Source organism: Micromys minutus, assembly GCF_963924665.1.
Source record: "Micromys minutus genome assembly, chromosome: 4".
Classification (NCBI taxonomy): Eukaryota; Metazoa; Chordata; class Mammalia; order Rodentia; family Muridae; genus Micromys; species Micromys minutus.
Genome location: NC_137973.1, coordinates 13,346,513 through 13,359,668, shown reverse-complemented (window position 1 = coordinate 13,359,668; position 13,156 = coordinate 13,346,513). Strand labels below are relative to the sequence as shown.

The 13,156-nt window shown below is 34.8% G+C and overlaps 1 protein-coding gene across 1 annotated transcript in view; it reads left to right on the top strand.

Moving 5' to 3' along the window:
- WDR49 (WD repeat domain 49) overlaps positions 1 to 13,156 on the top strand; it is a gene marked incomplete at both ends in the record, with an annotated part of 205,975 nt that overhangs the window by 29,452 nt on the left and 163,367 nt on the right. The window contains 3 exons of the mRNA XM_080915350.1: positions 6,427 to 6,867; positions 7,401 to 7,577; positions 8,384 to 8,558. Coding sequence (XP_080771476.1) covers positions 6,427 to 6,867; positions 7,401 to 7,577; positions 8,384 to 8,558 — 793 coding nt within the window. The remainder of the gene's footprint in view (positions 1 to 6,426; positions 6,868 to 7,400; positions 7,578 to 8,383; positions 8,559 to 13,156) is intronic.

Here is a 13,156-nt window from a genome sequence, read left to right as displayed (position 1 = left end):
CTTATTGATGCAAGATGGTGCCCTCCTCTTCTACAATGCAGCTGGAACCATGTGTACTCATTTGTTGGTGTTTTTGTCCCTGGGAGCTCTGGGAGGGGGGAGCTTGGTTGATTGACACTCTTGTTCTCCCCACAGGGTTGCAAACCCTTTCAGCCCTTACAGTGCTTTCTCTAGCTCCTCCAATAGGGCCCTCGTGCTCAGTCTGAGGGTTAGCTGCAAGCATCCTCATCTGTATCAGTATGTCTCTGGCAGAGCCTCCGAAGTGACATCTGTATCAGGCTCCTGGCAGCAAGCACTTTTTTTTTTTTTTTTTTTTTTTTTTTTTTTTTTTTTTTGCATCAGCAATAGTGACTGGGTTTAGTAGCTGCATAAGGGATGGATCCCCAGGTGAGGCAATCTCTGAATGATCTTTTCTTCAACCCCTGGTCCACTCTTTGTTCCTATATTTTCACCCATGAGTATTTTGTTCTCCCTTCTAAGAACTGAGGCATCCACATTTTGATTTTTCTCCTTTTTGAGCTTCATGTGGTCTGTGAATTGTTTCTTGGGTATTACAAGCTTTTGAGCTAGTATCCACTTATCAGTGAGTGCATACCATGTGTTCTTTTGTGTAGATCAGTGTGTTCTTTTGTGACTCTGTAAGCTCACTCAGGATGATATTTTCTAGTTCCATCCATTTGCTTAAGACTTTCATGACTCATTTTTTATGGTACCTGAGTAATACTCTATTTTCTGCATCCATTTCTCTGTTGAAGGACAAATGGGGTGTTTCCAGGTTCTGGCTATTATAAATAAATATGCTATGAACATAGTAGAGCATGTGTGCTTTTTATATGTTGGAGAGTCTTTTAGGTATATTCCCAGGAGTGGTATAGCTGGGTCCTCAAGCAGTACTATGTACAACCACCAGACTGATTTCCAGAGTGGTTGTACCAGTTTGCAATCCCACCAACATTGTAGGAGTGTTCTTTCTCCAAATTCTAATGAGTATCTTCTGTCACCTGAGTTTTTGATCTTAACCATTCTGACTGATGTGAGGTGGAATCTCAGGGTTGTTTTGATCTGCATTTCTCTGATGACCAGAGATGTTGAACATTTCTTTAGGTGCTTCTCAGCCATTAGATATTCCTCAGTTGAGATTTCTTTGTTCAGCTTTGTACCCCATTTTTAATAGGATTTTTTTTTTTTGATTCTCTGGAGTTTAACTTCTTGAGTTCCTTGTATATATATTAGATTTTAGCCCACTATTGGATACAGGATTGGTAAAACATCTTTTCCAAATCTGTTGGTTTCCATTTTGTCCTAGTGATAGTCTCCATTGCCTTAGAGAAGGCATGCATTTTTATGAGGTTCTATTTGTCAATTTTTGATCTTTGAGCCATTAGTTTTTGTTCAAGAAATTTTCTCCTTTGCATATGTGTTCTAAGCACTTCCCCACTTTCTCTTTTATTTACTTCAGTGTATCAGGTTTTATGTGAAGGTCTTTGATCCACCTGGACTTGTGCTTTGTACAAGACGATAAAAATGGGTCAATTTGCATTTTTCTATGTGTTGACTTCCAGTTGAACTAGCACCATTATTTTGTTCCCAGGTACCAAGACTTTTTTGAAGGAGGAGTGTCAGGTTAAATCAAATGTTTTTTCAACATCTATTGAGATGATTATTTGTTTTTATTCTTTCAGTTTATTTATGTGGTGGATTACATTTATGGGCTTTTTTAAATATATTGAACCATCTCTGTATCCCTGCATGAAGCATATTTGATCATGGTAGATGAAGTCTTTAATGTGTTCTTGGATTTGGTTTGCAGGTATTTATTGAGTTTTTTTTTTTTTACATCTATGATCATAAACAAAATTGGTCTGAATAATTTTTTTTGAGTCTTTATGTGTTTTTGGTAGAATGGTAACTTGTTTCCTCACAGAATGAGTTTGGCAGAGTTCTTTCTGTTTCTATTTTGGAGAATATAGTTTGCAGAATATTGACATTAGCTTTTCTTTGAAAGTCTTAAATTCTACACCAAAACCATCTGTCTCATGTCTTTGATATGGTTGGGAGATGTTAATGACCATTTCTATTTCCTTAGGGCTTATGAGACTATTCATATAATTCACCTTATTTTAAGTTAGCTTTGGTAATTGATATCTGTCTAGAAAATCATTCATTTTATTTAGATTTTCAAATTTTGTGGCATACAGGCTTTTGATATAAAAACTAATGAATTTCCTCAGTGTCTTTTATGACTCTCTTTTCATTTATGATTTTGTTAATTTGTGTAGCATCTCTCTGTCTTTTAGTTAATTTGGTCAAGGGTTTTTCTATCTTGTTGATTTCTCAAATAACGAGCTCCTGTTTTGTTTTTTTGTTTTTTGTTTTTTTTTATATTCCTTGTATTGTTCTCATTGTTTCTAATTGATTGATTTTTCAGCCATGAGTTTGATTTTTTTTTCCTGTTGTCTACTTCTCCTGGGTATGTTTGCTTTTTTTTCGAGAGCCTTCCTATGTACTTTATTTGTTAGTATGAAAACTCTCCAACTTTTTTATGAGGTCTTTTAGAGCTGTGAACTTTCCTTTTACCACTGCTTTTATAGGCACTTATAAGTTCAGCATACTGTGCTATCATTTTCTTCTAGAATTCTAAAATGTCTTTAACTTTGTTTTCTAGTTCTTCCCTGATCCAGTGATCATTGAGTAGAGAGTTTTTAAAATTTCATGAATACATAGGCTTTTTGTTGTTTCTGGTTTTATTAAAGTTAAGCTTTAATCCATTGTGATCTAATATAACGAGTGGGGTTATTTCAATCTTCTTGTTTCTGTTCAGGTTTGCTTTATAACAGTAGAAAAGAAGAAATTCTTTTCTGTTTGGTTAACAGATATCTATAGATATCTGTTAGGTCAACCTGAATAATAACCCGTGTTAGTTTCATTATTTCTCTGTTTAGCATCTGTCTCAATTACCTGTCCACTGGTGAGAGTGGGGTGTTGCTGTGTCCTACTATTACTACGTGGGATTCAATGTGTGATTTAAGATTTAGTAATGTGTCTTTTACTAATTCCTTTTAATTTTGGCATAGATTTTTTAGAATTGAGATGCCCTCTTAAGGTATTGTTTCTTGGATGAGTATCAAGTGTTCTTTTCTGTTTCTTTTGAGTACTTAAGGTTGAAAGCCTATTAGTTATAAAGATGTCTACTCCACCTTGTTTCTTGGATCCATTTATTTGGAAAACCCCTTTCTACCCTTCATATTGGAATAATGGGTATCTTTGTTCTTGAGGTGTTTTCTGCATACAGAAGAATGGTGGAGTATGTTTATGCTGTTAGCCTGTGGCTTTTTACTGGGGAATCAAGTCCTTTAATGTTGAGTGATATTAATGACCACTGATTGCTACTTCTTGTTATTTTTATGTTGATGGTGGTTGAGAGATAGAGAGTCTTGAATTGGTTTAGATGGCATGAAATTACTTTTTATGTTTTCTTGAGTGTGATAAGATTCATTGTGATGGAGTTTTCCTTCTAGTATCTTCTGTAGGGTGCTCTTAGTATAAAGGTATTGTTTAAATATAGTTTTGTTATGGAATATCTTGGTTTTTTTCTGTATGGTGTTTGAAATTTTTGATAGGTATAGTAGTTTGGGGTGACATCTCTTGTCTATTTGTGTCTATAAGACCTCCCACCAGTCAGAATGGCTAAGATCAAAATTTCAGATGACAAGCAGATGCTGGGGAGGGTGCATAGAAAGAGGAACACTTCTCCACTGTTGTTGGGGTTATAAACTGGTAAAAACACTCTGGAAATCAGTTTTGTGGTTCCTCATAAAATTGAACAATGTATTACCTGAAGACCCAGTTATTCCACTTCTGGGCATATACCCCAGAGATGCTCCAACATACAGAAAAGACACATGCACCACAATGTACATAGCAGCCCTATTTATAATAACCAGAAGCTGGAAAGAACCCAGATGTACTTCAGTAGATGAATGGATACAAAAATTGTGGTACATTTACACAATGGAGTACTACTCAGCTATTCAAAACAATGACTTTATGGAATTCTTAAGAAAATAGATGCATGTAGAGAATATCATCCTGAGTGAGATAACCCAGTCACAAAAGAACAGACAGACATAACATGCAGTCATTGATGTTGGGATACTAACCCCAGAAAGCTCTTAACACCCCAGAAACAACTCACAGGCCATATGAACTTCAAGAAAAACAAAGACCAAAAAAAAAAAAAAAAAAAAAAAAAAAGAAAAGAAAAGAAAAATCATTATGCTTAATCTTTACACACCAAGAAAACTTTGACTATTTCCAGGTTACATATTGTTTTACATGTACTTTATGCTCATTGTAACTAGTAAGAGTTTAATATACACTATCAAACCTTTAAAAATTCAAGTGCTGACACAAATGTATTTATAAACTTTTATGCAAAAATCCTTTTAAAATCTGTACATTTTTCTCTGTTTTTTAAAATAAAGTTACTCTATTAAAAAAAAAAGACCTCTGTCCAGGCCTTTCTTTGTTTTAGAGCCTCAGACAAAAAATATAATTCTGCTATATCTGCCTTTATATACAACTTAACCTTTTTCCCTTGCTGCTTTTAATTTTTCTTTGTTCTGCATACTTAGTGTTTTGATTATTATGTGTTGGGAGGATTTTCTGTTCTAGTCCAATCTATTTGGTGTTCTATAAGTTTCTTGTACCTATATTGGCATTTATTTAGGTCAGGAAGTTTTTTAAATTATTTTATTGAAGATGTTTTCTGGCTCTTTGAGCTGAAATCTTCTCTATTTCTAATATTCTTAGGTTTGATCTTTTTATAGTGTCCCAAATTTTCTGGATGATTTTGTAATGGAATTTTTAGATTTTGCATTTTTTTGACTAATATATTGATTTCTTCTATGATATTTTTAATCCTGAGATTCTCTCTTTCATCTCCAGTATTCTGTTAGTGATGCTTATGTTTTATTCCCTGTTATCTTTTCTAGGTTTTCCATCTCCAAGATTGCCTCAGTCTTTTTAAATTGTTTTAATTTTTATTTTTAGGTTATGAACAGTTTTATTCATATTCTTCACCAGTTTGTATTTCTCTGCTTTTCTTTATATTTATTTGCTTTGTCTTTTAATGCTTCTATCTGTATGAATTTTCCTTAAGGGATTTAATCATCTCCTCATTGAAATGCATTTTTCATCTATATAAGTCTGGATTTGAGATCCTCCTCTTGTACTTCAGTTTCATTAGGATATACAGGTTTAGATGTAACAGAATAACCGAGCTCTGGTGTTACCATATTGCCCAAGGTCTGGTTGATTGTGTTCTTATGCTGTCCGTTAGGCATCTGGTCTTTTCTGTTGTTGGCCTGATGATCCCAATGGCAGCAATACTTCTTGGGCTGATGAGAAAGCCATGGGACAGACAATAGAGGCTAAGGTATCTTACTCAGTTGGCTGTGTCTGTGGTAGATATCACTTCAAAGCTGTGCTGCAGGTGGACCCTATTCTGTAGGCTGTTTCCCAGTTAGACTTAGGTGTGGCAGTGGGCAAATCCAACTCAGGGTTCCAAACTAGTTAGTTTTGGGGTCCCAGATGGTTTCCTGGGGAGACAGGATGCTCTCAGGGGTTCCCATAATCCTTTTCCAAATGGAAGACCAAGATTAGATCTAGACAATTGGCTTCTGATAATTCTTACATATGATGGACCCAGAATCAAATTGCATGAGTTAGGGAAATAGTGTGACAAACGGCACTGACACATTTATTAGAGCATCTTTATTACAGAGTACTCCGTATATTAGGTGTTTCCTCACTCTTCAGGTCGATTTGTGGGAAGTTTATTTCTTCTTTACAAATCCCACTGTTTATATTAAGCTCTACTATTACTTGAAATATGTTGCTGACTATAGATTTGCCTTACACTCCAATTAGATTGTATTGTCCTCATCAGTATGATTCATTTCTCTCAGCAAGGGATGAAAAAATAGTGAAGATTGTAACTCTCCCAGATTCACAAACAAGATCACAAAATTAGTTGTTTAAATATGAAATTTTACCGATTCACAGTTTTGAGGTCAAAGTTCAAAATGAGATTTCATTAGCTAATAAAATTATTAACAGGAACGCTTTTCTTGCCTTATCTAGCTCCATGGTGAATGTCTTACATTTCTGCAGTGCACTCTTTTATTAACACATAATCTCTAGCTCTCTTTTCCTAACATTTGTAATTGAACTTGTGGTTTCTAGCCCTATAAATTATTTATCTCTCCTGCCCAAATTCATGTAAGTATTGTATCCTTCTAAAATAGGAGATGTTTTTCTTCTAACACTGCAAGAATTGCTAACTAAATCAACTTGGAGACAGCACAATGCTCTTCTCTCTGTGATGAGTTTTTTGTTGTCTTACTTCCCTATTCTCATTTCTAGTCCCAAGATCAAAGCCAAACCATTTGTATGCCCAGAGAAGAATTTGTACAGAAAATGACAGAGACTGTGGGTTGGGGCACAAAGGAAGAGTATGGAGAACTCTTTGACAAAGTGGATGTGACCCGGGATGGCTTCATTGACTGGGACAAGCTGACTTCATTTATACTGTTATCGCTTTATGAAAGAGATGAACGAGCAAAGGCAACAGTTGTCCCCCAATGGAAGGACCTTGAATTCCTCCCAGGAAAACACAAGTACACCATTCAGAAAGTAGTTTTCCTAAAAAGTTCAAGTCGCTACTTAACTATTAGCAAGGAAGGCTTACTAGGAATCTGGGGAGAGAACTTAAAGTTGCAAGAAACATTTCCTATCACTTCAGATGCCATCAAACTCAAACACCTGTGGGTGACAAGCTTGGTTTTCCTGGAAAATGTTAACAAGGTACAAAATGTTTATAAATACACTTGGTAGTTATGAAACAGACTAGAAAATGATGGGGCAGAACCCCTGGCTAGTGTCAAATGCAACACCAGCAGGCACAGAGAGCCACATTCATCTTTGGTACCTGTGATCTTACCTGGAGGGAATATGAGATGCAGTTGCTTTCCAACGCATTCTGTTGGTTATCTTAAAATGATATCATAAACAATGACTCATATATTTTCATTTTATATGTAATTAATTGACAACATTCTTAGGGATGAAGGATTGTGGTAGATGTAGGATTAAAATATGAAAGACAGGGTGCTCAAATGCCTTTGCTAATTAAAGTACATTGTTTTGGTCTGACTTCTCTGAGAGGGGCATCTAGATTCCAATGTTAGAACTTGTTCTACTATGGATACTTTTGTAACACTGCTAAGGTCTCTCAGAACTATGTCTCATTTGGAAATTTGATGTGCATTCTTGCTTTGTAAATTAATTCCCTAAATCTGCCAGTGATATCCTTTAATTTTTTTACTTGGCTACTCTAGATAGCAGTAGCTTTTACAAGCAAAGAGATTTGTTTCTATGATCTACTGTCCAAAGAAGAATTTCCTTGTCAATACAAGCTTCAAGGCCTTCAAGGAGCTCCCATATGCATGGATTATTGGTATGATCCTCTTAATCCCAAAGACTCCATCCTTTCCTTTGGGGATATAACTGGAAAGGTAAGTAAAATGAAAATATGACTGCATAATAAGAATTTTATCTTCAAACTGTAGCTCACAGTAGAAATCCAAATGCCTTGAGTATGACTCTCCATGTTATAAATTTTGAGGCTACATTGGTTGGACATAGAAGACATGAGTTAAGCCACAGTTCCACCTTTTACTTATAACATTTATACCTTTATTATGATCTTCTGTTCTGTGTGTAGTTATATTTTTTAATTAAAAACTTACAAATGTTATGCTATAAAATGTTCAATACATTAGATCCCAATCTTAGTAAATATTTACCATTAATGTGTGAACTTACTTCCCACTGGCCTTTCAAATTAACTGTTTTGGTTTGCAGGATTTTCGCTGTCAGAAAGCTAAGGGAGTATTCATTTTTTGTATCACTTAACAAAGAAATAGAAGCACAAAAGATGGTAAAATTGAACCTGTGACACTGAGTACAGTCATTTTTCCTTCTATCAAATTGATCTTTGCTGAGCAAAGTCATTACTTACTCAATGACACTGGAGTGTGTGAGACACTGAAGAGGTTTAAACAATCAATTCTCTTTCATGTCTAAGAGTTTTCATTCTTCCTGTTTTCAATGACAAGTCCTTCTTAAAGTGAAAAGCAATGCTTGGAAACTACTCTGTGAGCTGTATGGTGGTTTTCCCACCATCAGAGATTATATACTTTAAGCAATATTGTAGAAAATCTTCTTAACTCAAGATCCATTCTTTGTTAATCTTAGGGTACATAGAACTGTTGAACAGCACTTAAACTGCCTGTGTTTGTTTCCCTTTTGATGACCCAAGGTTCAAGCAATTGCTTTCACAGCAGCCATAATTTCTCTTTTTGAACGGCCTGCTAATGCATGTGATGATGAAGAAGCCACCATGACCATGGACTGGGCAGAGCTGGTCTCTGGATGTCACAAATGTTGTCATGTATTACAGCACACAATTCATCATGGAGACTGGGTCAGGCAAGGTACTGAGTTTGAATGGTAGCAGGAGAAAACAGCCATTTTGACCTTCTATATTTATTTCTTTAATGAAAGTGTTGCACACAGAATGTTTAAATCTAGAAACCAATAATTGGTTCTCTGGAGGTTTTGGCATAGACTTACTTTATCCCCTGAATACTGAATGGAATTACACCATTCTCTTCTAAAATGCATGCCTTATTCAGTTAACTTAGTTGAACTATGCACTCAGAAGTCTTAGAAAACAGAAAAACATGTCATAGAATCTACTGAACTTCATGTCTACGCTGATCCCAACCTGAGTCAGTCATTCACAAAATGTTTAGTGAAATAATTAAAGAAATTCCTTAAAAGTTCTTTGACTTTTTTGTGTTCTTTTGAGAAATATTAGTACTGCCTTCACAATGTAATTTTCTTTCTACTTTGTTTTTAATTAATTTTACCAACAATCTGTTTTGTATATTTTTTATTAAATGGTTATTTTATTTATTTGTATTTCAAATGCTGTCCCCCTTCCTGGTCTTTGTGTTGCTACTTTACCCTATTGACAGTGTCCTTTGACTTATAGAAGCTTTTCAATTTTATAAGGTCCTATTTATCAATTATTGATCTTAGAGCCAGAGCTATTGGTGTTCTGTTCAGAGAAATTTCTGTGTCGATGTGTTCAAGGCTCTTTCCCATTTTATCTTCTACTAGATTCAACATACCTGGTTTTACGTGGAGGTCCTTGATCCATTTAAACTTGAGCTTTGTACAAGAAGATAAAAATGGATCAATTTGCATTCTTCTATATGCAGTTGAATTATGCATACATATTTTACTTTTTTAACATGTATTTTATAAGAAAGCTCTCTTCAAATTCACAATTTTTCTTTTTGCTTCTTTCTTTAGAGGAAGTTTTATTATATATCTCATGGTGACATTAGAAATGTGATTCTTCTTTCTCTACCTCCGAATTATAGTTAAAGTTCTCACTGTCTTTATGTTTGTTCCTGTATTCCCCTCCCTTTCCTTTTCCTTTTTCTCTTCTTTTCCTCCCTCCATATTTTCTCCTTTCTCTCTCTATTTAGATATAATGTATGAGTTTTTCCTGTCTAGAATGCATGAGTAGCAGCTCCATGTGACAAAATGTATTTTTATAAATCAGCATCTATAGAAAGCTAGAATTTCCTTAAAACTTAATCATTAATGAGTTAACAATTTTCATAATATTATTTAATTCTAAAATCAATGAACTTGGAAATTTCAGAGCTGAGTATACAGTATCTGTACTGTACAGATATTAAGGATTATGGTAATTTCCACATGTTGAAATTGTTATATTAGCAAAAATCCACTTTAAGGAATAGAAATCACTACTATTTTGGAAGCTTCCAAAGATCCATGTTAATTGACTCTGTTGGCCTTCCTGTGAAGTTCTAATCTCTTCTAGGTCTCTCAATCCTTCCCCACCTCTGGCACAACATTCCTTGAGCTCTGTCTAATGTTTAGCCATGTGTCTTTGCATCTGTTTTGGTCAGCTTCTAGGTGGTGCCTTTCAAAGGATTATTATGCTAGGTTCCTGTGAAAATATAACAGAGTGTCATTAATAGTGTTAGGGATTGGTTCTTGCCCATGAGATGAGTCTCAAGTTGGGAGAGTAATTTGTTAGCTATTCCTTCAGTCTTTACTTCATCTTTTCCCTTTCATTTCCTGTAGACAGAATCTAGTCCCTGTGGCAAAATGTAGCAGATGTTCAACTTAGTCTTCATGTGGTCACCCCAGCAACTGAACGAGCGGTTGTTCCTGACTCTGTTGACTGCCTGTGGGTCCTGTTCCACTAACTAGGTTGTCCTATCTGACCTAAGAGAGATAGGACATACCCAGTCCTTCAATGACCATGATAATTTGGTACTCAGTGGGGGGACTCCCCCTTCTCAGAGAAGAAAATGATTGAGGAATGAGTATGAAGGCTGTTTGAGGAAGAGAGAGGAAGAGAGAGGAGCTACAATTGGGATGTAAAGCAAATAAATAAATTAATTGAAAACAAAAGGAAAATAAAAAAAACAACAAATATAAGTTAGAATGACATTTTATTTTAAAAATATTTACTATTAAAGATAGATCAAATGCAATTAAAAACAGAAATTAGCAATCTCATTAATTTGAGTAAAATATAATTAATATTACCGGTCAACTTTTATTTTAAAATTATGAACTATGTTAGCTCAAAAATGGAAGGTCAAGGCACCATCTGTTGGCTTTTCTGACAGCTTTATGACTTTTAGAGCTTACTCTGATCTTCTAATATCTGGCCCCAAATGAAGATCTGTACAGTATATTGTGACTTAATTTTTACTATAAATTATGTATTCAGTGGATTTTATCCAGCATCTGATTTTGGTAGAATATTTGTTGGAGAAAAATAAAACTGGATGTTATCTCCTATTGTCACAGTCACAAAATTATGTGTTAAATGTTTGTAACAACAAAATATGAATCAATGTATTGGACATGAATTGAAAGAAGCTTTAGAAGCTGCTTTTGAATTAAGTGCTATATGCTCACACATAAATGAAAGGATAATTTATAAACACAAAGCAATGCATTTTGAAATCTACACTAGTATATTTTTGAAATTTAGTCTATTACTTGTGTTCCAGTACTTTATAGTTATGTGGATAAATAAGGAGAAGTAGCCTATAGCATGAGTCTTTTGAAAAGACTGAGATTATGTCAAATAAGACTTTCTGCAAATGAGTGATGTTCCAACATCTTCTTCCTACTTAAGTTCTACTCCAACTTCTTCCTCAGTTTTATTTAGACTTCTTAAAATCAATGTTGTTTGCACAAGAGCATATCCACGAGTCATTTTTCATTTTGTCTGCTGTGTGAGATTGTGCTTTAGGGCAGGGTAAATGTATTCCTCATCAGGTTTTCATCATATCATTCTCAGATGCTGATAAAAAGTATACAAGTCAGAGGAGATTGTATCTATGACTTAAGAAATCCTATGTGAGGTTCTGTGCTCCCAAATCATTGTGAACTAAAAATGAGCTACAGAAAAATATTCATATGTGCATGCACGCACTTATGTATGTATATATATATATATATATATATATATATATATTCTTTAGAGAAATAGAATCAATAGAATGTGTGTATACATATAATATATGGAGTTAGACATAATAGGAATCTATATGAATATCTATATATCCAATAATACCTATTTTCACACTGAAGGGGCTGAGTATTGGTAGTGGACTAATACATGTAGTTAAATGCTTCAACATTTTCAGGCTAGTACACAGGAATCTTAGAAGGCTTTTGGTCTTTATCCAGGGTTCACATGTCACTGACAGATATGGCAGCAACAGTTGAGAAAAACTTGCCAACAGGTAGACAAACTCAGAGTGACACATAAAATAAGTAAGTAGGCTTTCTTGAGATTTCTTTTTTTAATATCTAATTGTCACGAATATAAGGGTGGGTATTTCCCTTTCAGTTAGGGAAATAAAGAAAGTTCCTCACAGGCACACATGGTAGTCAAACTACAATAAGTTGATGGGCTGTCAGTCAGTGATATTTCTTGCCTAGAAGATGCAGGTTGGAAGAAACACTGCTCAAACAAATGGATGAGCTTTTATCACATGAAAATGTATTTTTCAACTTTGTTTGATCACACACAGAAGGAGATAAAAAACCAGCAAATGAAGATAACAACATCTCTAATTGTTGCAGTAATTAATAGAGCTGCTACTGAGAATTTAAACACAGCCACCAGGTTGTGTTTCCTCGGGGAGTCTTTATAATTGATAGGGATTAAGCTGGCATGAGCAGCTGGATCTAGGGACTTGTGGATGTGCTGTTCTGCTTCCCAGAAATGATCCCTCCAGTTAAAGGAGGAGCTAGACACTGCTGTCCTTGCTGTCATTCTGTGTTTAAGGCAGTAGAAATTAGCTGTGAGCAGGTGACCTACCTGGGTTTAAAGAAAGGATTCTCTTCCTGCACCCTGCTTGTATTACACACACATGTCTGCCCGGCAATCTGCAAACTGGAGAAATTAATTTTGTCTTTTTTTTTGATTATATATTATATTTTAGTTTGATTTCTTTTTTTTATTTTTTTAAACGACTTTATTTTGCAAAACAAAGATAAATGTAAAGATTTTAAACATTTTTTGCTTAAAATTATACATTTTTGTCAGTACTGTTTTTTCAGACATTAAAATAAATTTTACATAAAACCATGTGAATATGTTTTTTAGTCGGTACTTGATTTTTTTCAAGAGCTTGACAGTATGCATTGAAAACGTACTAGTTGCAATAAGCGTAAAGTACATGCAAAACAAAACGCAACATGGAAATAGTCAAAGTCTTCTTGTTTTGTGAATATATGTATATTTTTTGTTTTCTTTATTTCTTGGACTTCATACAGTCTGTGAGTTGTTTCTGGGGGAGTGCAAGCCTCTGGGGTTAGCATTCCACTATCAGTGACTGCATATTATGTCTGTTCTTTTGTGACTGGGTTATCTCACTCAGGATGATCTTCTCTAGATGCAGCCATTTTCTTAAGAATTTGGTTAAGTCATTGTTTCTGGGGGCTGAGTAGTATTCCA